The sequence below is a fragment of the Xylocopa sonorina genome, chromosome 10, assembly GCF_050948175.1.
Source record: "Xylocopa sonorina isolate GNS202 chromosome 10, iyXylSono1_principal, whole genome shotgun sequence".
Lineage (NCBI taxonomy): Eukaryota > Metazoa > Arthropoda > Insecta > Hymenoptera > Apidae > Xylocopa > Xylocopa sonorina.
Window position 1 is genome coordinate 11,289,313 of NC_135202.1, and position 25,719 is coordinate 11,315,031.

Sequence of the window (25,719 nt, forward strand, 5' to 3'; positions counted from 1 at the left end):
GTCCGCCTAGAGAGAAGAGCGGACGGTCGCGGCCGATCCGCGAGAGACTTTGCGTGCCGGCCCGCTCCAGACGACGCGTCGAGAATCCCAGGAATTCGAATAACGAGCCGGCTACCGTGATACACTGCTACGGCCACCTTTCCGATCCTCATCGATCTTCGTCGGGCCGTACCAGGATCGGCCACGGTGTTAATCACTGCTCCTCGTCCCTCCCCGTACCATTCTTGGCCTCGTTCTCGACGGTCTTCTCCTTTTTTCTTTCGGGACGTCCACAGGCTCGTTCACTGCTTCGGCTATCATCGATTAGCGACCCGTCCACAATGTTTCAAATTTTCCTTGGAACGACGAGATTCTCGTGATCCGAGTCGAGCGCGATTTTCTGCAACAGAACGATGGAATTTGTTAGAATGTTGTTTCCTGTTACGGGGTGAGCGGAGAACTTGTTTTTCGTGCCTCTCGAATTCTTTGTATTTCGTGCGAAGATATCGAGAGGACGAGCCCTGGTTGACCATAACTAACGCGCGAAAAATAGGCCCGCAAAAAAGGTGTCCATCCGGTCCGTCCACGATCATACGACGCGGTATCGATATCCCTGTGTTCTTCCTCCGGGATTTATAATCCTCCGCCGTCCTGCGGAACCGACGCGACGGCGCGTCCCGAGAGGAGTAGTACTCTCGCGTACGTACGCATCCCTTCGAGCGAGAGACACGCATACTCGTAAGAGATACGGCATGGAAGATAGAAGATGCTGGAGAAAGAGACCGTGGAGAACAGAGGGAGAAAGGGAGATGGATAGAGAGAGTGTGTGAGAGAGGTAAAAACGAGCAGATAAAAAAATAAACGGAAAAAAGAGGAAAGGGTGAGGGGAGGGGGCTGAAGATGGAGAGAAAGAGAAAGAAGGGGGAGGACGGAGAGAATCACGACACGCGGTGGTGCATCGGTGAAGGCAATGGTCCAGGTAGATAAACGAAGAGGAAACGGACGCGAGAGAAGTAAGAAGACGAGGACGAAGGAGGAGGAGGAGAAGAAGAAGAAGAAGAAGAAGTTGAAGAAGAAGAAGAAGAAGAGGAGAAGGAGAAAGGAAAAAAAGGACGCACACGCGCTCCCGCGGATACACACGTGTCCTGGATCATGGATGCAAATATGGCATAGTATCCTGGGCTGTGCGTGGCTCGCGCCTGGATATACCTACCTAGACAGTAATACGGGTAGGTAAGTCAAGCGAGGTGGGTTGAGCCGCACCCTGTTCCTCAAGCATCCACCACGAGGCACCACCACGGGTACGTGTACGTATACATAATACGAGCGGCTAGTCTCATCCGGCCTGTGTGCGTTCTCAACGGAACAAGACGATCGTATACGTATACAGGTACGGTCACCGGCGGCGCGACCGTGTCGAGCGCACGAGGATACTCGCCTGCAACGCCTTGCACGGAAACCGTGGAGAGGAGACGGAATACCTGGTGTTCGTTGTGTGCCTACTAACACGAACGGACCACACGAGGACCGAGATGCGAGGTGAACGCCCCCCACAATATCTCAAATCTGCGCTCAAGTGTGCGGCGTGTCTCGTGCGTACGGCTACAGGCGTGCGCGCGCGCGCGCGCGCGGCCGCGCCACCTAACCGTCCTGCGTGTGTACGTATGTATTAGGCGAGCGGAGCGCACACGTCGTCAGGAACAAGACGAGGGAGAGAGCGAGAGAGGAAGTGTGTGTTACCTGAAGTCTGGCGAGGCCTCGGGTAAATACGCGCGTGTGCGTGCAATTCTCTCACTCTCGCTGGCGTGTCTTCTTATATAGGTGGTAGAACGGGCCTGTCCAGTTTTCCCATGGGAACAATACCCCATGGGATATATAATAACAATGGTCACGGGCGTGGGAGACGGGTCGATCTTTATTTACCCGGTCGTTTTTCTTTTTTTTTTTTTTCTTTTTCATATCTTTTCCTTCGCAACACAGCCCCCCGTACCCACCACCCATCTCGCTCTCTCCTTCTCGCGCTCGCGGTATCGTCGCGGGTTCGCGCGCGAGCGCAGCGCGCGGCCGCTCCAAAGTCCGAGAGCGCGACGGTTCGTCCTCTCCGTTTTCACGGCGGATCCTCACCCTCGCGATTCGCGCCGAAATTACGACTCTTCGAGCCCCGTCGGTTTCCAGATTCCTTCTCGTTTCCTCTCCTTTCTTTCTCGCCTGATCGCTCCTCCACCCTCCTCCGCCACCGCCTCCTTCTCCTCCTCCTCCTCTTCTTCTACTTGTTTTTTATCTGCCGATTCAGTCGTAAACGGTGATATTCGAGGCGCAGCACGGACCCACGGTACACTTATTTACGACCGCCTCGATTCGATGGATAAACCAGTCGATGTAAATTGGCCAAAGAAATTTAATCGACTGCCAATATAAATCCATCGCGGGACGATCTCCCGTGGAACGGCTGGCTCTGTGGCCCCTGCCTGTTTGCGCTTTTATCCAAAACCTCCGCGATTCCTCTCGGCTGATTTATCCTCGCGCCGCTCGATTTGGCCCTCTGCAATTGTAAAACGCTGCGTCAATTGTACACGCGCAACCGTGACGGAATACACTGATTACGGTGCTCGAGATAAGTATCGTTTAAAGGCAATTAAACGTACCATTTCGCATAAATCCTTTCTTCTTAGAACTTCATTCGCCATTCGCGTCCTACATACCTCTACTTATCCGCAATTTTTCCAATTACCCATTATTTACACAGAAGATCCCCAAGATTTGCAAACTTCGTATTATGCACACCCCGTTAATTTGGTCATCTCGTTGGATTAACGCGTGACATAAATTCCTCGGGTATCCCGCCTATAAGTTAGGACATCCTATGACCAGATACGATCGCGATTACGAGCCGGTCTTGCGGTTACTTAATATAACCGCATTGGATGCCCGTAAGCCAATCTCTGATCTATTGTTTATCTTCACAATCGTGGAACAGCACGCGCGTATCCTCGCGGGAGTTTCGATATCAAGTTAAACTTTATGTCCCGCCAAGGCCATGATTAATCCCTGGATTATATCCGCGAAGTCGCCAATCGGGTGTCTTTGACCTGTTCGCCATCGGAATCGTTCGAATCGATACCAGTCAGATGTATCGGACGAACGATTCCAAGTTTTATGGAACGATGGTATGGAACCGAGCGGAATGCGAAGCGCGCGTAAACGCTCGAGCATCGATTAAACGGAACAACCTGTAAATTTCTGCTTCCCTGCTGATCCTAGGTGGCCGCGCGGTACTCCGGCATTATCGTCATTAACCATCATCCAGCGGCGCGGTTATTAAATTATATCATATCATTATTCAATATTACCGTGATCTTCTCGGTGTAGCCGATTTCGCACGCTAGCCCGTACGCCCCTAAAAATCCCCTTTTCTCGTACTCTTTTTTCCCTCGCTAGATGGTCCCGGACCGAGTCGGCCGTGAAAAGAAGAGAAAAAGGAACGAAAACAGGAGAGGGGCCACGAGGTGGCTTTAGCGCCGAATTCTCTCCACTCGAAGGACGAACAAATCCTCGTTCCTCGAGTACTTCGCGGTGGGTGGTGCGTATACACAGGCCGGAGAAGTCGTTCTCTCGAGTGGTTCCGATGTACCGTTGGAATCAGTCGCCACCGCGAGCCCAAAGAATTTCCCGCTCCGCGGTCACGCGGTGAAAAATACGCGGCAGCCTGTTGCTTCCAATCGAACTACCGTGGAACGCTCAACCGACGCCGTTTTACCTGTAAAATGGGACAAACGGCTTAGAATAATGTCCGCGGATTCCGCTTACATGCGTCCCTGACAATTTCATCGTGGTGGACTCGATTTAATTTCCATGTTAATTATACCTTATCTCCGGTGGAATCGTCGCGCGACGTGCTCGAAAAAGAAGGAGCGACGGTCGAGCATCGAGCGTGATCGCTCAATCGGACTGCACGCCACGGATACGAGCAACAACCGCCGGTGAATACTCGCCGTGGTAACACACTCGAATGGGTTGCGCGACGGCGATTTGCGAGGGGTGGTTTACGAGCGTGTTCCCGCGGGGCGCCTTGACCTGCCTCTAGCCGAAGCCTACGACAAGCCGAGTCCAAACCGATACCCACCGATCGGCGTGCACGCGTGGACGGATCGGTCGTCATTGCTATTTTTAAGCACCGCGATCGGCGCTACCTTTCTATTGCTTCATACTGCCAACGCGAGCGGTACCCCTCGTAGGACATTTTCTCTTTCCATCTTCGCTCTTAACTTCTGGATCTCTGCAAATTAATTTACGAGCGTTTTATAATCGTTCTATATATATATTTTTTTTTTTTTAACAAAATTCAATTATCGCTATCGAGACTGCGAACACTTCAAATCCGTGACTGTTGAGTTTTCACTAAAAGATAGAGTTATTCGAAAGACATGGTATCACGGAGAGTCACCAATTGGTAGGCGCGGAAGGCAGGAACAGGGAGCGGTAAAAGCGAAACGCTAACAGAGGATCGCTTCCGCGATGCATGCTAAAGGAAAGGGAGGGTGGGGGGCCCTTTCATTATATTTGCCGAATGCGAGGCGACTTCTTCATTTGCGCAGAAGAGAAAAGACATCCGCCGGCCCGTGTTTTGTCCCTGATACCTCGGCGAAGTGGTTGTTGCGGAGGCGCGTGGGCGACCGGAAACACTCCCTCCCACATTCGCGTGCCCTACCTCTCCGAAGGGACTTTCAGAGGAGGAACACAGCATCGCACAGAGGGAGGAGGAGGGGTACACGGTACCGAGAGAAAGAGAAGAAAATAGAAAACGACGAGGAGAGGGAAGAGGAGGGACGGCGTGTGTTGCGGCGTCACGCCAGTCCAACAAGAAGAGTAGAAATCCTCAAAACCGTGCTGGATCCACGGAAATATTTTTATCTCCACGCGCTACCCGTCTTCCCTTCCGCTAATTATCTCGACGATCGGCGACGACGACTTTGTCGGAGGATATCTTCAACTCATGATTTCCTTTACCTTAATTGTCCCATTTAACTCGTTCCGCGCTTCATCGGCGACGATCTCTCCTCACGAGCGATGAATTACGTAAATGATGAATTTCGTTGGAAATTGTAATGGTCAGGTCCCGCGGCATAGACGAACCAAGAGTTGCGGCAATTGATTTGTTGTGTAAATGAACCAGAGCGTGCACGGTTTTAATTACAACCATTGGACGACAGCCGGTTGTCGAGCTGTTCTCTCGGTCCGGTCGAAAGCTGAAACGAAGCTTAATTGACAGGTAAATTTATCAACCAGAAGGATCGATCGACCCTCCGAGCCCTAGACCACTTTCACCCGAAATTTATTCCGATCTTAACTAATGGCGTTGATACTCGTATGTGGCCCATAATCGATTAGTATCGACAATGAACGAAAATGAGTATGAAACGTATCATTAATCCTGCGTCCAGCCGCGCAACATTGGCCGCGCGTTCGATCGCGATGATTGGGATCAACCCTTAGCTCGCCGCCCTCTTCCTCTTCCTTTTTCCACCGTCCGCCACTTGATTAAAACCTCTGTGGACAACAGAAAACCCAATAATTACTATTCGTTGCGAGCGATCTTCTCTCTACGGAAATAACATCGAAAGACAAACGAATCTAAAAATAAAAGGAAACAGTCCTATACATTACTCACTTCAAGAGCTATTCCGATCTTTACGATCTTTCAGAGCAATTGGAGGATCCGATTCTTAATAACGCAATCTCACCGAGCGATACTTGAACGTAAGGTAGACGGAGGAGAGGAAGCCACGAAAGGGGTTAAGAGAGCAACACTCGACCATGGAATAGAAATGTACAAAGTAGTCTCCATTTTGCCCAGATTGTCCCCCCACCATGCAGCAGGGTGTTGCGCCAGGTTTACCACTCCGTGAGCGCTATCCGAACACCTGAATCGAGAGGATTTTCACAACGGCGCTGCCTGACGCGAGAGAGCTCCGGCTAGGTTGTCGCGTGGGCGACCGGAAACCGTACCTTCCTACCGTCTTTGGTCGTCACTCGACGACTCCGCGATGTAAGGAGGGGGAGGGGAGAGAAAGAGAAAGATAGAGAAAGAGAGAGAGAGAGGGAGAAGACGGAGGGGGAGAGAGAAGGAGAAAGAAAAGGCAGACCGACCGGCCAAGAACTGGCGCAGCTCTCCTTCAACGTTCTCCACAACAGCCAGTACCTGCGACTGAGGGCGGATCTGTCCTCATCGTCACGTAATGTTTTCACGTACCAGAGGACCTACAGGGATTCCTACTTACGGGGATCGGTCTGCAGGTCTGCAACAGAAATAGAAATCTCATTATATCGACTGTTCTATTTCCGTAACGGTGGCTGACTGATGTAACGCGACTAAAATCTATGCGTTAAACAATGCTACTCCCGAGGAGGGGGTTGATACCCGCGGCGAGTAACGAATAACGACAGCCGGCTAAATCGTATCAAGGATACGCAGTATGAAACCACGTCGAAACTCGTGCGAGGTATAAAAAAAAAAGAGGAAGAGAAGGAAAAAGAAGAAAAAAGAAAAAAAGGCGCTATCTAGGCTCTTCGGATGATAGAAAGGTGATGACCTCGATCCTACGCCTGCCGCGTATAAAACGCCGTTCCCGTCTTGCACCTCGTTCCGCCTGTTTCTGCTTGCCTGTTCTGACTGGCCTGCCCACGCCTGCCCTTCTGTCAATTATATTTACTATTTCATTCATACGGCCGCCCCGCTTGGTCCACGAGCCGTGCCCATTCACGAGAACGGCCGCGCATGCCAGATCGCATTCGCGCCCGATGGCTATCCGATAGGGTAGCGCCTCCATATATGATTCGGATGGAAGTGCACTGCGGGCAAAAATGTAATTGCCGTAATCTAGGATTATACGGTTGCGTAACACCGACGCCAGACGTTATATTCCCCGCTTCTCTGTGTGTATATACTTACGTTCTCTGTTCTCCCTGCGCCGTTGCATAATATTCGGGCTTTCAATGAAACAGAAACGATCACGTTGCTCGGGGTGGCTCGAAAAACCACGGTACTCGCCGTTGATCGCAACATCGTCTCATCCGAGGAACGCGTGCGCAAAACGTGTATGGGGATTCGGCGGGCACACGACGATATAGCTGAAGATTTTTCGTAAATCGTTCGTTAACAGTCCCTCTTCTTCCTCTTCTTCTTCTCCCCGGCTTTTTTTTTTCCTGAAACGAGCATAGGTGTTACGTTGTCGTATACCTTGAACACGTTTCTTTCTTTACTTTCTCACCGGCTCCTTTCCGTACGCCGCGACCGTGAGAATTTTTTTCTTGGTCCCATAGGGGTTCGCTCACTAATCGGGCGCTAATTCACTTGATGCTATAAGGAAACAGACGGGAGGATCTTACTAATTCGAGCCAGTGAACCATAAAAATTCACCGGAGTCTCTGTCGCCGTATACGGTGTTCTCGTTTAATAGAGAACGCAATCGTCTATTTACACGGCAAATTTACTCCCGGTCTCGATCAAAGTTTATGCTAATCCATTTAATGCCACGGGTTCGTGATTCATTTTTAATGACTCACTGTAGATTCAGTTTTCCCTCCATACCTTTCTCTCCGATACACTAATAACCGCTGATTAATCGATCGTATTAATTGACTCGACCTCACCTTCCAGAAGATCGATGATAGCCGATCGTGCTCGAGTCGATCGCGGGATCAACTTAACCTAAAGAGGACCAAGGTATTTTTCATGCTCCGCCGTAGGAGATGAGGTCAACGTTATTTTCTAATAGATGAAACACTCGACGGAACCATACACACACGCACGGCTGATACAGTCCGAATAATTAAGTTTCCACGTTGATTCTCGTTTTCCTATAAAGGCATCGGGTCTACGCCTACGCTCGACTCCTTTTCGACTCTTGTCTGACTAGGACTCTGTGATTGCGGACCCGTTTCTAACGAATCCAACGAATGTCTTTTCGATATACAACTGTAAAACTCGTTAGGATTCATCGCGTTCTTAATAACTCGGTGTCCACTCGACACATTCTTTCGCATTCGGAACTACAGTCTGCGATGGACCGATGCGTATGCACGCGTTCGAACTTCAGATCGTTCTAATATACGTATAATCTTTGTTTTACCTTTTACCTTCATCAATTCTGCGTCATGTCTGCATACTATTTTCAGAGGGTTTTATGAATCTGAATCAAAATGTTAGCACGAATTAAAACCGTGTTAAATTTGGTCCGACTAAACTTTTATTCTGTTCCATTTTGTTTGAACAACTGTACCGAAGTGACATCTGGGGGTAGTAAAGAAGATCGCATAGAAGTCATCGTTATTATCGATCGATAATGAAATCTCCTTACTTTTTCATTTTTCTTCTGCACGATACGATTCTTTGCAATACATTGACTGTAGTAAAAAAATAAAAATTGGGTAGCTGTATTTGGGGGTATCGCGATGTGAAATACATTTTTGATATTCGATATTATGCTCGATCGGTACATGCGTCGTTACGCGCCATAACAGAAAATAACCCACATGTTGCCTCTCTGTTTTTATTCTGTCATTCGATCAGCTGATCAGCCATGGAGACTTCAATCTTGAACGCGGTAAGTGTCCTCGCGTTTTCTCATTAATCCTATCTTAACGCGTGACTAATCATTTTTCCCCCCCGTCATGCGTGCTGCTAATTTATGCACTGTCCGAGCATTCGTCACCATCTACAGCGTTCGTTTGCGCAAGCTAGTCGTTTCGATTTTGCAAAAAAACATGCTACCATGTAAGCTATCGACGCACTGATATCGAGTGGTCGAATGCCATATGTTAATTTTTGGCACTCGCATTTGGTTCTTTGGATCGACTATTTGCGGATTAGATATGGGCAAAACTGATAAGATACCTTTCCTTCCGAAGGCACACGAGAGGCAAAGAAGAGCGGAGGCACTGTTACAAGAGGGACGCTTCGAGGAGGCAGCTAATTGTCACGAGACAGTGGCCAGTCTTTTAGGAGAGGCACACGCACAGCTTGAATCTAGTTTCGTTCATATGAAGACTTCTTATGTGTCTAGTCATCCACCGCCGAATATAATCTCTTCTTTTCATTCATTCATCACCTTGGAATCTCTGGCACTCCAACGTGACTATCACAAAAGACAAGCCGCTGTAGTTAGGTGATCGATAATAACTTGAGTCAATTACAAGCAGTAAACAGTGGGTACTTATGAAAAATTGTTTTACAGAATGAAACAAGCGCAATACGAAGAGTACAAAGCTACCTTAGAAAATCAACAGAGAGAAATTCTTAGCAAACAGGCACCGAAACAAGTTGAAAAGGATACAACAGAGTTTACGACTGACAAGTTTGACGGATCCCTTAGACAAGCAATATATAGAACAATTGAAGAACAAGACAGTCTTTTGACTTTGATATCATTACCAAGCAGCGAGGACAAAGGTTTCAAGCACCCAAAGGACACTGTCACGGTTATCGAGGAACTAAAGACTGTCAACTGCCAGCTGCGTTGCCTAATCGGAAGCTTGCTGAGTCAACTGGAGGCGAAAGAAGAAGAAGTGAAACAGTTGACCGAACAACTTCACGCAGTGTCTGCTAATCTTAACGACGAGACTAGGCTAGACAATGCGCATTCCTTAAGGCTTGCACCTCTGCCACCTTTAACTCCTCTAGAAATGCCTCTATTTGATTTCACGTCTACGTAAATTACTGTATGATACAGGCAATTTCTTTGTTGAAATCTTCCATCGAATAAGTGATGAATATTATTGTATAAAAAATGAAACCAGATCTGTAACAGTACAAAAAAGATTAACGCGGGAATTGGTTCGTTGTCGTAGAATTTGAAAGTGTATCCGTGTACCAGAATCAACGTTTTGTATGATAAGATATAGCGTATTCAAACTTAATGCGTGTTAGTACTTATTTTCAATCGTTTGGTGTTATTCAGAGGGATCAAAGCACATATCAGCTATCAAAGGAACGTAATCGTGTAACGCATATTTCGTTTGCGAATGAAATACGTTTCGTTTGTAAGATAATGTATCTCTATATGTACGAGTAATAAAAGCAGTTGACATTTTATCGATTGAAATACTGCCATTTCGATGTTCGTAGGCAGAAGTAAATAGTACAATAACGAATGTTCTTTTCTTTGCGAAATTCTACAAAGCAAATGTAAAGTGTTTGTGATCGTTGTTAATTCGTAATTTAGAACGCACACGGCCGGCATTCGTTTTAAAAGTTATTGTCGAATACATATAAGGAAATGTTTGGAGAACTTTGTTACATAGTACGTAATGTTGCGCAATAAATATCTGCTGAACTCGGAACACGTCTTTGTTATTCAAACTGCTTAAAATATTCCCGTAAAGCGTCGATATTAACGTTATCGATGTACACAGCGAAAAACTTGACGCTCTCTACGATAAGTGAACACGTTCAATGCCTTCCAACTCCCTCATTTCGACGAATTCATAAAAATGATTCGGGAAGAGTAAAAAAAAAAGAAAAAAAATGCGAAATAATGATCAAAATTTTTGTGCAATTTTACGATATCCAAGCTACTACTTCTCTCCTGTTCCGTCGTTGCAAATGGGAAACCATTCGAAATCCATAGCTCAGGATGTGGTCAAGCAATGGAGAAGCCAAGTGAAATAATAACAATTTTCGTAGGACAGGCTGGCACGCAGATCGCGAACGCCTGCTGGGAATTGTTCTGCCTGGAACACGGTGTATCCCCCGATGGTTGCCTCTACCCAGGCTACTATCCAACAGATACGTCTATGTGCAGCATCTTTTCGGAGACACAAGTAAATCAAAGCGTGATGAAACAGGATGGTCATTCGTGAAAGACAAGATCTGGGCTCGATACGACTTACAGGGAAAAAAGCTGACTCCGCGCACGATGATCGTCGATCTAGAGCCCACGGTGATCGACGAGATTAGAATTGGCGAATATAGAAGATTGTTCAGCCCGGACTCGTTGATCTCTGGAAAGGAGGACGCGTCCAATAACTATGCCAAAGGCTACTACAGCGTAGGCCGCGAGGCGATTGATCTCGTGTTAAATCGTATCTGGAAAATATGGGACACGTGTTCACAACCAGCTGGATTCATCATATTCAGGTAAAACGAAGCAAAATTTCGTTAACGAAATTTTAAGTCCAACGAATGAAAGTAGAATATCGATGAACGTAGATCCGTAAGTGGCGGTACAGGAGGTGGATTTGCCACATTGTTGATCGAGCGCCTATCCCAGGATTGTCCCAAGACAACTATTCTGGACTTTGTCGTGTTTCCGTCCCCGAACATTTCCACAATCATCGTTGAACCGTACAACGCAGTCTTCTCCACGCACGGCTCCTTGGATCACGTCGACTGCTGCTTTTTAGTTGACAACGAAGCCCTATACAACATATGCGCTAGGTAGCAATTAAATTAATAGAGATTAACAGCAATTTCTTGTTCTATTGTCTTTCTTTCGCTGTTAGGAATTTGGATATCGAGGATGCAGGATACACAAATCTGAATCGAATAAAAGCTCAGGTCGTGTCCAGCGTTACGGCTTCGATGAGATTCGAGGGGGCCTTGAATTTGACCCTCGAGGAATTGCAAACGAATTTGGTTCCCTATCCCAGAAACCACTTCGCGTTGGTCACGTACGCCCCTTTAATTTCTCCTAGGAGGGCGATGCATTCGGAAATTACCACGCGACAGATCACCCTCGACTGCTTCGACCCTGCCAATCAGGTGAACGACTAAACTAGTAGGTTCTCGACGATGACCCATCGTTTCAACTGCTTTTTAGATGGCAATGTGCGATCCGCGGATAGGTGCTTACACCAGTTGCTGTATGTTGTACCGCGGAGACGTGAGCCCAAATGACGTCAATAGAACGATTGCGTCGTTGAAAGGGGCGAAGTCGATCCGTTTTGTCACTTGGAGCCCGACGGGGTTCAAGGTAATTCTATGCGAACAGTAAATAATAAACAAATAATCAAGAACGTCGGTGGAACGTTGATAACAAATTGCTCGAGCTTTTATCGACATAGAATGCCAATGTCTAACGGCGTGAAAAGTTAGCGAGAACATTGAACCGCGTGTGCACAGATAGCGGCGATTTTTCTGCCACAGAGCAAACCATCGGTTTGTTTAGTCTCGCACAAGGAAGTAAACGATTTGCGTCGGTTTCCCTACGGAGCAGAGATCAAATTTAATGACTCGAACGTTTTCCGACTGTATTTCTAGGTAGGAATTAATTACCAGCCAACCACGACTGTGCCAGGAGGTGACTTGGCGGCGTCGAAGAGAACAGTGATGATGGCCAGCAACAATACCGCCGTCAGATACAAATGGTTGAACCTTGCCAGGAAATTCGACTTGATGTTCCAGAATAGAGCTTACGTTCATCATTACGTAGGAGAGGGTATGGAGGAGAGTTTCTTCGATGAAGCTATCGAGAATATGGCTGCTTTGATAGCTGATTATAAAGAGATCGAGAGATGATGCTCTCGAGCAATCAAATTCTTTCTGTTATCGCGGTGTCTCTGTGTTTCGAAGAAATCGGAAACGAAGGATTACGATATTGTCTATCGAAGTAGCTTCGGTTTGTTTTCATACCGCGAGAGGAAAGTAACAAACCTGAGGATTGCTCGCGATAATGAAGAATCGCGCAGAGATAAGAGTACAGTCAGTGGCAGACCCACTGGCACCACGATCCAACCACGCTCGTTCCTTGGTATTGTACTTGACGCGAGCATATCGAACCTCGTTTCGTTTATGTAATCGTCTGTTTGATAAGCAATCGGTGATATTCGACTGTGTCCTCGTTCTTGCACTGGACAGCACCAGCCACCTGTCTGCGTTACCTGTACGAATTCAAGCGGCAGAGAATTCCGATGGAAACGTAGAATGTTTCAGCGAGGGAGAATTTTTTTCTTCCAGCCTGGTATCTGTAAAATGAACGTATTAAACTAAAGGTCAACGATAACGCAAAATTCTTTTTTTTCTTCGTCGATTGAATATTTTTTTAGTTTACGCAAACACTTGTTCGATGAATGAGTCATTCACTTCAACGTAGGTTTCCTTCAATTTCCTCCAGATGACCCACGCTTTGAACTTTGCCTCGCAGCTCGATTTTGGGCCTTCGTAGTCCGGAGAAACTCCTAGCGAGACGATAACACGGTGGACTCGATAATGTATCGGGCGATAACGAAACAGGACCATGCCCCCAACGAAGATACGTCCACTCGAACTCTTTATCGGCCGTTACACGCTCCTTGCTTCGATTGTCTCCGCGATGCGTCCATCCAGCGAATGTAACTTGATAAAGTGATACAGCTATCTGCGTAATGATTAGAGCAAATTAATCAGAGGGTAGACTCTGTTCAGATACATACTTATGTAACCCAATTCCAACGCAATTACACGCTTTCTTCGTTCTGCAACCTTGGTTCGTTCGTCGATTACAGGGGTGAAACAATGATCGTGTACCCAAACGTTTAGTCATTAACGAGGATCATCAGACAGATAGGAGACGAATACACGAGGCACTCTTATCGAAATCGGCAATCACGAGCGTTTATCGCGATCACGTCGTCTTCTCTCCGTTCCTTTTCGCGACGCCACGAAAGTTGCACGTGAATCGTGCGCGATTTCTCTGCCTTTGCCACGCGTACCGTCGTGAATCGAACGCGCTCGCGTACTTGCGCGTTACACTTGCGTCATTTTCATCTCGTTCCGTTCGAGAGCAGATTTCGGATTATACAGTGCGTTCCCGATAAACTCCTCGATCCTATTTCCCTCGGCTTGGAGCAAATTTTCCATCGATCGTCCGCCAGCGGAACTTTGCACGCGCTGACGTACGAAGCGGAGGTTCCGTTAGGAGCCAAACGATCGACCCCTGAAATCTTTTATTCTAGCAGATGCATCGAAGCTAGTAGATAACGCTGAATTTGTGCAAGCCTAGCTCTTGTTGCGTAAGCGACATTGAAACAGCGGGACAAAAGAAATCGGTTCGACGCTTCAACAGCTGACTTTTACGAGGCAGAGATACCAGGTTGATCGGTTTGTACAGAAACACGATACTCGCTCCGTGGTATTTTCCAGCCTTCAAGCGCGAAAATAAATCAAACGCACGGGTCCCAGGAAAGTCCTCGTAAGATGGATTAGATCTCTGATAGGAAGTATCAACAATTAACCGATAAAATTGCACTCAAGGCTTGAATGGAAAGACTCGCGATAACCGATTACGAATTCATCGACGAGGATAAAAATACATTTCTTCTTAAGAGGACGATACTGATTTCTGCGCATACCGAACATGTGATCGGGCAATGCAATCGTCGTAACAATTCGTGTTAATGCGACCGATTGACGCGTGGGATTGTCTGATAACAGGGTAGGAAAATACTTCGGGAATACCAGCTTCATAAGAGCGAATTAATCCTTGGAACGATACGGGGTAATTGCACAAGGAGATAGGGAAGTTCAAAGCCTGCGGATGTGCCCCGAACAATTATAATTCACGCGTGTCTGACAGAAGGAATTATTTTCAGCACGGTGTGTGTCTAGAAATACGATTTCCCTTGTTTAAACTTTGTGCAGGAAAATAGCCCTCGCTCTTCTCGCGTAGACACTACGGCAGACGAACACCACCGTATTTTCCGCTATGCTCTATAAGTCCAGGAAGGAACGTATAGCCTACTATGACGTAACGCTATGTACGACACTGAATACTAGATATATCGATTGTCGTTGGACGCAAAGCTACGAGTTATTTTTCTTAAACGATAGAAACGTACAGCAATTTGTCCACGTGCAGCATGGAATCGTTCGATCGTTTCGGCCACGATTCTGCGTGTTACAACGATGACTCATAAATATTCAACTGTATTTACCAACGTTAATTGCTGTTTTTTCAAAGTAAACTCGAGATACCAGAAGACCTATTTTGCCGTCCTGTTTACAAACACTCCCGATACGAACTGATGACTATATGAATTGATAAAACGTGGAGGAACTAGGAATTGATAGGTCAACGTGCTCGCCAAGACCTTTTTGGTTTCTTTTCGCTCGTCAACCGTTGGCCGTTGCGTAATTACATCGCAAACATTGATAGTTAATGAAAGAGGAGGTGACGCGTAATTTATCTGAATCTTCAATTGGTCGTTATTAAAAAATCCGAGGTCCCATTACCCCCGCCCGAGTGCATGCCACGCTCGAGGATTCGGCGATCACGATGTGAATGACGTAAACGTCCCCTTATCGTGAGATCCCGTGACGTCGACGTTATCGTATAAATTATCCACCGGCGAGGAGCAGATCGTCAGTGCAGCTCTCATCCTCGTGCGATCACGAATGAGGTAGAGAAATCTCTTCTCCTCGCTTCAACAAGTCTTACGACGAAATAGAACTGCACGGTTCTATTGCAACTATCTAGTCACTCGTTCGTACGTCGTCTCAGCAAACAAGCAAAGGTGAGCATTTTCACTTGGTAATTTCTACTTCTTGTCTGCTCGACTGAAACTACTCTTCGTCTTGAAATCGAACAAGTTTTTCTTCGTCTCTTCGCCTGTAACATAGAACGTTTGTCAATTTTCCATTTGTCGCGAAGACAGAGATATTTAAAAATTGCTCGTCTCAATCTGAACCACTTTCCCAGAGAAATGAATAGTTGTCTTCTGTACATTAAATCCTCCACTTTGTTCCTCTTCCAGATGCTGATCGGTGGTGCTGTAAGCTACGTAGCTGGCAAGCAGGCTGTTCGCACAGTTTATTGGCGAACTGCGAGCAACGGTCATCTGTTGAAAACGGCGAAGACCTGTATGTTCCAAGGGCCACCGAAACCGGCGCCCTCCTCGACGTCCGCCGTGTCAGCGTTCGAGGGCCAGTCGCGTATGGGTCCGATACCTCACGACATCTTCAGCCATCAGAACTAGACAAAAGATCAACATGACACTCTCGACGGCGGAGGAATCGACGTTTCATCCACGAGGCGCTAAATGCCATTTTAGACTTTGTACATAACTCATACTTAGTAATTTAAGTTAACATTTGTATACGTTCATCTTTACATGCAGCGTCATCGATAGCGTGTATTTATCGAATAAATATTCTATTTATTTTCTATAATCATCGAGTTCGTGAACTCAACGAATCCTCCGCTTATCCATGTACTTGCGTTCCTTCAGAATTCCTCTCGAACGCAACGTTATTCCGCTGCGTCGTCCCAATGGACGATCGAATGTCACAAGTTAACGAGCGTGTACCGCAGGAACAATGACGCACGCGATTATCGCGCCTAGATGAAATTGGCGTGCTCCCTCCGTCGATTTTCATACTTGAACTTTGAAATAAGGCCAACGCCGGTTTACATCACGCTAGTTGTTCTCTTCGGAGAATAGGAGCCTTTTATTTGAATCGTCAAAGGTGATAACGATTAATCGCTCCAACAGCCTCTGACTGCTTTCCTTGCTCCTTTTGCTGCTCGATAAACCTCCAGCTATATTGCGATCTTCCGTTTCAGGGGTCAACTCCGATCCAACGGTTTGTTCCTGCTGCACGGGCTTCTAGCGTGGAATCTTCCTACCACGCATTCTCCAATGGCCACGCGAAAAGGTTTGGAACATCTGTGAAAGACAATTTTTTTCGGATCGATGCACTTGCCGGATCGCAGCCGCTATCGCGAGGAAATTCTGCAATCACGCATACATATCGTGTTTCACACGAGTTACATGCGATTCACCGATATCAGATGCGTCACGATTAAACGTGAACCAGACGGGACAATGGCTGATCATTTTCCTCTTAGTCTATCGCATTATCAACGCAGTCGTTTGGAACGCAACGTAAAAATTTACGTAAAGTACAACGCTCTCCTTTCGATTATTTAACGCGGTATATCAGAAGCGCAACAGAAATTGCGCTCGAAACGATGAGATGGACCGCGCGTTGGTGCGACGATCGAGCGAAACGCTCTCGAGATAAGGGAAGAAACGCAAATTGCCGGTCAAGGTCTTTGACATTCGTCGCGAGCACGCAAAGGGTTTCCTTAAACTCGCGCCGGTTCGATCGCGGTGAAGTTCGCGAGGAAAAATTTCCGAGCGTAAAAAGGCTCGAGATGTTTATTTTTACACGACTAATTGCCGATCGATAAGTATCTGCTAATAAGAGGAACGAAAGAAAACTGAAGTTGACAAGATGAGAGTGAAAAGAGGCGAAGCAACGTCGGCCAGAGGCGCGCAATCGTACACGTACGGAAGCCGGAAATCCGGCGTAAGATCAGTCGTGCAAGAATCGCGGGAGCAGAGTGTTGTTGAAAGTTGAAGAAAGCGAGGGTGACGGGAAAGGGTTGAAAGTGAGCGAGCTTTCTAACGAAAGATTTAAGATGCGCCTGAAATCTGTACAAATGCAACGTATTTGCGCATCCCTTTGCGATATCCAAGTCCTATTTGTAAAGCCTAAACCCTTTGATGTTCATAATGAATCCTCGATTGTCGCACTTGAAAGTCGCGCAAAATAGTTGACGCGAAGGGCTTGTTCGAGAACTCGAACACGGGGCAAGATCTGGCATCCATCGCTATCAAGTCACTGGTCCCTCTACGGAGGGGTGGCGCGAGGGGTGCAAGTTGCGCGGGCGCACTGTCAGGACTATCGATTTCGCGAGCAAAAGGTGCCACACTGGTGACCATCGATTCGACGCTTGTCTAAAAGGATTGTAGCTGGTGATCCCCGAAAGACGAGAGACACACGACGAGTAGGAACCTCTCTCGCTGGACGTTACTGTGTAGACTCGTAGAACCGATTCTGGGAGTCGGTTGGACGCCGTGTCCCAATTCTCGATAGACAGTGGTGGATACGGTTAAATTGCTCGTCTCGATTCTGTCCAAGAATATCTGTACCAGAGGAGAAAGAAGAAGAAGAAGAAAAAGGGAGAGTCTGAGGATAGAAACGCCAGTCCTCGGCTCCAGTCATGCAGAACTATGGTCACGAAGACTACGATTATGGGGTTGCGGAGGGAGCGCCGCAACAGATCTCTGGCAGGTCTCTACCACAGGTGCCAGGCGTTAGGCCCATGGTGGATCCCCATGCGGAAGGAGAGGTTGATCCTAGCTTGTATCCTCAACCGAAGGAGGCGACGCACAAGATTCGTGGCAAGAGTGACGTGATCGAGTACCTGTTTGGATCCGTGGACCAGGAGCTCCTCACGGTGAAAACCTTCTATTTCTTCTTTTACTCGGCGTTTGGTTCCCTGTTTCCCCTGATGGGAGTCTACTTCAAACAGATGGGCATGAACGCCGGTCAATGCGGTCTCTTGATGGGTATCAGGCCTCTGATAGAGTTCATCAGTGCGCCTTTCTGGGGTTCGTTGGCTGACAGGTAAGCGGCTTAATTTACCTCGAGTAGAACTGGCACGGATATTACGTGTCATATCGGGAAAGGATTAAAAACGTTCGGTTCTATTTTTTACCTCCGTGTGCATGCGTCCTTTCTTCTTCGATCGTTGGCACAATGGTCGCGCAAGTAAACAGTTTTATCAGCTTGATAAATGTTGGCGTATATTATCCAGAATCCAATACTGCGTGGGTTAGCGAGGCTGTTGCAAGAGAAAGCTTGTACCTCTTATCGATTGAGCAGCTCCGACGGGCGAAACGCAAACTTCTCGAATCTGAAATTACTTGGTGAAAGTCCAACGGCGGTACTTGTTCGTTTCAGGTGGCAGAAGGGGAAGCTGATCTTCTTAGCCTCGCTCTCTTGCTGGATCATCTTCACCCTCCCTCTCGCTTTCATGCAGCCACCAGCCACGTCCTGTATAGTTATGCGAAACAATAGTGTGTATCTGGAATCGCCCAACCCTAAGACGATAGTCAAACGATCTACCACTCTCGAGGACTTTTACCACCAGAACGACGAAGAATGTCTGGAAGTCGCTGAGAACGTCGTCTTTGAAAGGCTACGGAAAGACGGCAAGCTCGATCCACTGACGGCCCTCAATCTGCAAAGGAACAAGGGCACATCAACGAACAATGTTCAGGAAAATTATGACGTTAATAACAATAACAGGGTTCGAAGGGAAACTCGAGAAACTCGAGAAGAAACCGCCACGACAGAGGACAGTCCTGTGGAGGATCTCAAGTACAAGCAGTTGATATTCGAAGAAAACGATCCTGAGGCCAAGACGATCGATTTCGAAACGCTGCAAAGAAAAAACCGTCCAGCCGACATACTCGAGTACAAACGGTTCCTTAACGTAAGTTTCATCCGCGATACGGTTCGTAACTTAAAGAGAGGACTCGTCGAGTGTCTCTATTTCAGAACCAACCACTGGTCGACGGGAAGCCACCGAAGAAGGCGTACTCGCACACCAAGACCAGGGTGAAACCAGTCCCGACCAAGATAATGGTGAAACGCGAGGTAAAAGACGACGCGAAAGGGGACAAGAACGAATCTCTTCTCAAGCTCCAACAACAGTGGTCCATCATGGATACTCTGCGGAAGTTGTCCTTAACAGATGAGCTACATCGGTACAACGAAGACGACGAGGAGAACGTCGTCGAGGTGCCGCTGGTTAGGAGCAAACGCTACGTGAGAGTGCCTCATTCTGGTCAGAGTCCTCACGCGGTTACCTACGCAGAGAATTACAGTGCAGAAAAGAACAAGGGATGGGTGAAACCTCTGTTCAGCTCGATTGTCTACAGACTGCCGGTAGAGATTACTTTCGGATATAAACGAAACCAATTACTTTCGAGTCGCGTGTAATCAACTGGCAGGCACGCTTACTATTACAGGATATCCAAAAAACGTTCTTCCTTCTGTTGCTATTGGTGATAGTCGGAGAATTCTTCTCGGCGCCCGCGATCACTCTAGCAGACTCGGCAGTGATTACTTTGCTAGGCGAGGACGCGGACAGGTAAAGTTCCTTGTTAACGCGAGTCTGGGAGCTATTTTCCAGGATCTCGAGCTTCCTCTTTTAATACAGGTACGGCCACCAGCGAATGTTTGGAAGTTTAGGCTGGGGTTTGGCCATGTTCTTCGTTGGCATCGCTTTGGACCACAGCACCGCGTTCTCGGAGCACCCATGCGGCCCAGACGCCAGGGAGAAGAACTACACCATCTGTTTCGCGATCTTCAGTGTTCTCATGGGCGCCGCTCTGATCACTGCCACGCAGATCAACTTCAAATACGACTTTCCTGTCGTGGAACCGGTGAGTGATCACGTGCGAGAGAAAACCGGCGTCGAATTAATCCACTCGGTTGTTCAGGAAGTGGAGAAGCCTCCTGCGGAGCCGACGAGAGACGAACAGCTGCAGAGTCAACTCTCTCAGCAGCTGAACCTGCCCAGTCTTCAAGACACCGGCGCACCACCTCCGAAGCCGCAGCCACCCGAGGGCAAGGTACTCTGAAGTCTCCTCTGATCCTGTCCTTGATCTTACAGCATCGATCCCACGACGCTGGCCTATCGTTACGACCGTCTTTTGTTCTTCTAGACTAAAATGTTCGCTCAGACAATGCGAGAGATCCCAGAATGGGTGACGGTATTGAAGCAATTCAAAGACCTCAAGTGCGCGTCCTTCCTCTTCGTCGCCTGGTTCATGGGCTTTGGTATCGGGCTGATCTTCACCTTCCTCTTCTGGCATCTTCAGGACTACGGCGGTACACCTACTCTCTTCGGTGTTGCCTCCGTCATCAATCACATCTCCGAGATATTCGCCTACTTCTTCAGCTTCAAACTGATTCGACAAATCGGCCACGTAAAGGTAGTTCGCGTTCCATTCTTATACTCTATGAACTTATCAGCGACTTGTAAAATGGTTCTCAGGCTACTTTACAATTGTGGAATTCGCTTTGTAACGCGTTCTACGCGTGGTTACAGGTGTTGTGCATGGGGCTGGGTGGAAACGTAATCCGTTTCCTTTACATATCCTGGCTGACGGTACCGTGGTGGGTGTTGCCGTTCGAGTTCATCCAAGGTATAACCCACGCGGCTGTTTGGGCTGCTTGTTGCAGCTACATCTCTCACAACACACCGCCGCAGTTGCGTACCAGTGCGCAGGGTGTTCTTCAAGGTGTTCATCACGGTCTTGGCAGGGGATGCGGGGCTGTGATCGGTGGCATGTTCGTCGACGCTTACGGTAAGCTCGAGGAACCGTATCTCGTATCGATCCGCCTCGAGGGAGACCAGAAATTGCAAGTAATTCATTATTGATTCCGGTCGCATCGCTCAGGATAGATACGTTTATTATTAGTAACAGCAACGTTTCGCTGCAACGTCTCACCTGAACGTACTCTCTCTCTCTCTTTCTCTTAGGAACAACCGCTACGTTCCGAGCCTACGGCCTGATCTGCATCGTCGTCCTCGCCGCATTCGTGTTCATCAACTTCTACAGGAAGGACACTGGCTTCGTTTCCGAGTTACCGCAGACGGAGGATCCGCGTCAGGTGGCCGAGGCGACGCATTTGGCGCCGCACGGCGTACCCAGCAACGCGATTCCTCGCGCTTTAAGTTCGACCCGGCTGCACGAGCTGGCCAACCAAGACTCGACCTACGGTGCCACTTATCAGACCACGGGCGGAAATCTCGGTGTACCCGGTGCAAACGGAGGTGGGTTCTTCTCTTCCGTTCTTCTGTTTCGTTTCACGTCTTCGTGTAGCGACGTGATGGGTGGCGTGCTGTTTCCAGGCCCAGTGAACCCGACGAATCCATTTCTGAACGGCGGAGGCGGCGGTGGTGGTGGATATAATTACGGTATGACTGGCAATGGAGAGGACGAGTATATCCGTAGGAGCTTCCAGGTTTAGTAAAATCATTCTAACTAAAACGTCCACGAAGGAAGACGTTTGTTAGAAAAAAAGAGAGAGAGATATAAAGAGAGAAAACTTCTACGCAAGGCTATACTCTCTGAGCGAAAAATACGTGTTTCTTTATTTCTGTTCGTGCCTCTGTATTTTTTCTTCTTTTTTTTTTTACCGCAACGCCAACGTCGTGATCCCCTAGGACGGATGATCTAATTTCTATCGTTTTCTCTTTTGTTGCGCAGCTTTACAATGAGGTGATAAGCAGGGATCTCGATCTGGTTAAACCACCGCCGATAGTGACCCATCTACACGCTCAACAACCATGCACCAACCCTTTCCATCAGCACGACTACGAATGGTAACAGTCTGGGACGTTCGATCCTACTTGAGCTGATCAGGATATGTTCGTGCCACGTTGGTCGATAGCCGGCTCGTTCTCTGGTGAATCACGAACGCGGGGGGCCAGCTCCGAAGAGCTGGACGGATGAAATTTCTACGTGGTGGTTGGCAGACCGCACGGTAGCCCCTTGGTGTCCCATTGAGCACCATTATTCGATACGCTCGTGTTGGCAGCGTCCGGCAGCGTTAATCGAAATTGTAGTCCCGAGAAAACGGATGATCTATAACGACAAGAGAAGGTGTTAAACAGAGGATTATCCGTTTCGACGACTCAAAAGTGCCTGTTCCCCGGGAACGTTGTTCACGGATCAAATTTGCGGAGAATATCAGTCTCTTAACAATGATACAACCGACGAGTCGCGAGAGAAGTATGAAGAAAAATGGTGCTCTCGGAGATCATCAAAGGGCAGCTTCGACTAGACGAGATCGACGTACGCGAAACGGAGCTTTCGCGTTGCGCGGAGGATCGAATCTCTCGGGAACACCCTACAGAAGTATCTGCTCGGGGTGTAGAAGCGCGGCAATTTGTCGTCGTCGTCGCAATTTAGTCGAAATCGGGGTGCGAACGAACGCATGGATCGCCAAACGGCACACACGTGTGCCCGCGTATAAATGATGTACAGCGAACACACTCTCACGAGGAACACATCTCTTGCGATTAAAATCTATCTACGTAATTATACCTGACACGTGTAGTACGGCACAACACGATCTGCGGGGTCGCTTCAACGAAAACGCTTATCCTATATAAAAAGGCTTGCATCCCGCGGCGGCGATCGAGTCTCTCTTCGTCGATCGACGAATACGAATCGATGCGAGCGGCTCCCGCGATCCGCAACGATCGCTTCGAACAAGACTGCCCGATACGTATTCGAGGATTCGATCGAACTCGCGCGAAGCACCGAACGAGGATGCAAGCAGTTCGATGTAATTACTCCATGTATCTAAACGCGCGCGTTGCTCCGCTTCTCTCGTTTCGTCGCGACTTTCAACATCGTTGTACGTATCCAACATCCTCCGATGAAGCTAATCCCAACGACCGTCGGAGGGGGTCATTGTAAATACTGTATCTCTGGCTCTCTTGCGTGTGAATATTAAGCAGAATTCTCTTCTACACTCCCTTCGTCCTCCTATTCGTTTCCGTTTCTAGGCTGAACGTTGCTCGTTGCGTGCTGTATCTGTAAAATGTTTCACGCAAACTATAATCACAGAGTAGTCTCGTCGAGTAGACGATCGAGTGTTGTTTTATTACGTAAGCAGAACAGCTCTCTCTTCGTGATAAGTGTATGATATTGTTGATAATGGAAGATGATCAATGGTGGTCCGTGGATGAAGACGGAAATGTGGACCCGTAGTTATGGGGAGCTGGGAGCTCGTCAGCTGTTAAACGTCGCGCGTTTGCCCGAATCGACGTCGAAGAAATGTTCGCCTAGCCGCTATTTTCTTACAATTCAGTTGAAATCAGAGAAATATATTTCGCTTCAGACACACCAGGCCACGATTCTTGTTCAGAGTGGAAGTTCGCTTCGAAAATCGAAGACGTTTCCACGACTCGATTCGGGGGGATCGCGCGAGCAGCTTAAACGATACGGAATCCCGTTTCCCTCGAGGCAGACGTAAGCTAGACGTAACGTAAAGTACCCACGTGCGTACTTTAAGTGAAGTTTTAGCTAAACGATAAAGTATAGCGTTGTTCGCAACGCTGTATGAGCGCTTTTTAGAGCTCGGTGGCGTTGCATAATCGGTTACGGTAATGATAATGGTAAGTGCGTCGCAAGAGTGCACACCTCGTTTCCCTCGGTCGACCAGACCTTGGACGAACGCCAGTTTTCGAGGGCACCTTCCACCGTGAAATCGAGTAGACTAGATGGCTAAGTAAAGTAGCTGCACCGCGCTAGAGTGCGCGTAATCGACGTGTAGTAGCTAATGTTGTAAACGCAATTTCTCATCGAACGTAAGCCACGGGATTGTAATCGCTGTCTTGCGGCACGCATTCGCACGCACGATATACATCGCATAGAAGACACCAGTGGAATTGGTCCGCTCATTAACCGACGCATGATTTTCAGCCATCATTCAAACACGATTCACATTGCCGAACGTTGCGTGACAACGAATTCTGTTCCGTTACACTGATCGATGTCGATGTAGTCGAGTAGGCTGTTCGGGACGCTTCCAGCCCTCTATTCGTCGTTCGCTTTCGTAGATCTAAAAAGGACCGCCGTCGAGCTTGTTAGATTTGTTACGCGACATCCGGTGAAAGGCGTGCTCGAAATAAAATGTAAATGAAACTATCAGTGATTTGTTTCGCGTTCCTCAACGACTAGCTCGCCGACAACCGCGCTTTTTACGCACGACTCTCGATAAGGGACAACGTGCGACGATCCTCCGATCGACGGACGCCGTTTCAACGACACTTGACTCCACAAGTCTTCCTCTCGCATTAGGCTCGAGTTAAGAAGCTACGAATTCCGGTGAGAGACGCATCCGAACGGATACGTCGAAGAAAGGTATCGCAGAGACGAACTAGCGCGTACCGGGCGTCATAAATTCTAAAATTAAGCCAACGTCGCACGATCGAATGCAACACCTTCATTCTGGATTCTAATTTTAATTTCACGTTACATTCTTCTGTTTCCATTTCCTGGCTGGTATCGCGTTTGTTCGGGTAATCGTGCGAGAGTAGCAATCGCAGACGCGATACCGCCGTATCGAGCGACTCTGCTCGAGCATACTTTTCACCAATATGCTCACGTGTCTTGCAACAAGCCTCGGTAACAAGAAAATACGTACGGAGAACGCATAGCAACAGATGTACGGTGAACTAAATACATATCACATAGCGATTAAGTTCAAGAATATAATCGGTGTAATATTCGACGGACAATCGCTGCGCACGTGCTCGCTTCGACTCTCTGAAACGATCCTTCCACGGTTCCGCCGAGGCCAAAGCGATTGAATCCAACGTTTCCCCGTTTTATTATTATTACATTTCTGAAACCGAAATACTTAATTGTTGCTCAACTTTGTAAGCTTATCAAATTTCTCTCCTGTTCATTGCGCGGAATTAATCGCTTTGGCAAACTCAACGATTCTTCGTCCTTGACACTTTTGCGGAAGAGGACGATTTCGCGAAGATACGTGACCGTCGTTTCATTTCTGGCATTCGCAAAGCCTAAAGCGACCCGAAGACGTTTCCGTCGTTCGAGCTACTTATCGACGATAGAGTTCAATGAATTTGCGGAAAGAACAATCTGTCGAGGGGTTCATGTGCGAAGCGCGATAAACGATAGCTGTACGATAGGTATAGCGCCATAAACGATAGACAATTAAACAGATGCAAGATGTAATTAATATACAGTTTCAAAAAAAAAAAAAGAGTAATGTTTCTTTTTACTCTTTCCCTCGTTAAATTGTGTCTGTACGTTTGAAAGAAAAAAAATGAAACGAACTTTTAACATGCGCGTAGCTATTCGAAACGTAACACACATCAGTCACACTTATATAGTAATGATTTTATTAAGCCGTATTCATTA

General features: G+C 47.7%; 4 protein-coding genes across 6 annotated transcripts; all 4 read left to right on the top strand.

The window, feature by feature from the left end:
- The first annotated feature begins 8,451 nt into the window (after nucleotides 1-8,451).
- Nucleotides 8,452-10,317, top strand: LOC143428354 (nuclear receptor-binding factor 2). Its single transcript, XM_076903155.1, has 3 exons — nucleotides 8,452-8,582; nucleotides 8,887-9,143; nucleotides 9,213-10,317. The coding sequence occupies exons 1-3, from the start codon at nucleotides 8,559-8,561 to the stop codon at nucleotides 9,688-9,690; spliced, it is 759 nt and encodes a 252-aa protein (XP_076759270.1). The 5' UTR covers nucleotides 8,452-8,558; the 3' UTR covers nucleotides 9,691-10,317.
- Nucleotides 10,318-10,550: 233 nt separating this feature from the next.
- LOC143428516 (tubulin alpha chain) lies at nucleotides 10,551-12,506 on the top strand. Its single transcript, XM_076903450.1, has 6 exons — nucleotides 10,551-10,797; nucleotides 10,869-11,113; nucleotides 11,186-11,413; nucleotides 11,479-11,737; nucleotides 11,796-11,948; nucleotides 12,236-12,506. The coding sequence occupies exons 1-6, from the start codon at nucleotides 10,624-10,626 to the stop codon at nucleotides 12,491-12,493; spliced, it is 1,317 nt and encodes a 438-aa protein (XP_076759565.1). The 5' UTR covers nucleotides 10,551-10,623; the 3' UTR covers nucleotides 12,494-12,506.
- A 2,797-nt stretch (nucleotides 12,507-15,303) lies between these two features.
- LOC143428514 (uncharacterized) lies at nucleotides 15,304-16,120 on the top strand. Its single transcript, XM_076903448.1, has 2 exons — nucleotides 15,304-15,465; nucleotides 15,706-16,120. Exon 2 carries the CDS (start codon nucleotides 15,706-15,708, stop codon nucleotides 15,925-15,927), a length of 222 nt encoding a protein of 73 aa, XP_076759563.1. The 5' UTR covers nucleotides 15,304-15,465; the 3' UTR covers nucleotides 15,928-16,120.
- A 1,767-nt stretch (nucleotides 16,121-17,887) lies between these two features.
- On the top strand, nucleotides 17,888-23,782 carry Jef (major facilitator superfamily domain-containing protein 6 jef). 3 transcript variants are annotated; one of them, XM_076903420.1, is made up of 11 exons: nucleotides 17,888-18,367; nucleotides 18,704-19,238; nucleotides 19,304-19,693; nucleotides 19,777-19,898; nucleotides 19,968-20,193; nucleotides 20,251-20,382; nucleotides 20,476-20,745; nucleotides 20,862-21,120; nucleotides 21,297-21,590; nucleotides 21,669-21,781; nucleotides 22,027-23,780. In XM_076903420.1, exons 1-11 carry the CDS (start codon nucleotides 17,961-17,963, stop codon nucleotides 22,144-22,146), a joined length of 2,868 nt encoding a protein of 955 aa, XP_076759535.1. In that variant the 5' UTR covers nucleotides 17,888-17,960; the 3' UTR covers nucleotides 22,147-23,780. The 3 variants fall into 3 exon arrangements, with proteins under 3 accessions (XP_076759535.1, XP_076759536.1, XP_076759534.1); XM_076903421.1 differs by having other exon boundaries at nucleotides 19,968-20,382; nucleotides 21,669-21,734; nucleotides 22,027-23,782; XM_076903419.1 differs by having other exon boundaries at nucleotides 19,968-20,382; nucleotides 22,027-23,781.
- The last annotated feature ends 1,937 nt before the right edge of the window (nucleotides 23,783-25,719 follow it).

What these genes read in the sequence shown, in the direction of transcription:
- LOC143428354 (XM_076903155.1), top strand. Translation starts at nt 8,559, where the DNA reads ATGGAGACTTCAATCTTGAACGCG. An exon ending in AGACTTCAATCTTGAACGCG is followed by an intron (nt 8,583 to 8,886) that starts GTAAGTGTCCTC and finishes TTCCTTCCGAAG; the next exon opens with GCACACGAGAGGCAAAGAAG. An exon ending in AGACAAGCCGCTGTAGTTAG is followed by an intron (nt 9,144 to 9,212) that starts GTGATCGATAAT and finishes ATTGTTTTACAG; the next exon opens with AATGAAACAAGCGCAATACG.
- LOC143428516 (XM_076903450.1), top strand. Translation starts at nt 10,624, where the DNA reads ATGGAGAAGCCAAGTGAAATAATAACAATTTTCGTAGGACAGGCTGGC. An exon ending in GCATCTTTTCGGAGACACAA is followed by an intron (nt 10,798 to 10,868) that starts GTAAATCAAAGC and finishes TACGACTTACAG; the next exon opens with GGAAAAAAGCTGACTCCGCG. An exon ending in GCTGGATTCATCATATTCAG is followed by an intron (nt 11,114 to 11,185) that starts GTAAAACGAAGC and finishes CGATGAACGTAG; the next exon opens with ATCCGTAAGTGGCGGTACAG.
- LOC143428514 (XM_076903448.1), top strand. Translation starts at nt 15,706, where the DNA reads ATGCTGATCGGTGGTGCTGTAAGCTACGTAGCTGGCAAGCAGGCTGTT.
- Jef (XM_076903419.1), top strand. Translation starts at nt 17,961, where the DNA reads ATGCAGAACTATGGTCACGAAGACTACGATTATGGGGTTGCGGAGGGA. An exon ending in TGGGGTTCGTTGGCTGACAG is followed by an intron (nt 18,368 to 18,703) that starts GTAAGCGGCTTA and finishes TGTTCGTTTCAG; the next exon opens with GTGGCAGAAGGGGAAGCTGA. An exon ending in CGATTGTCTACAGACTGCCG is followed by an intron (nt 19,694 to 19,776) that starts GTAGAGATTACT and finishes TTACTATTACAG; the next exon opens with GATATCCAAAAAACGTTCTT.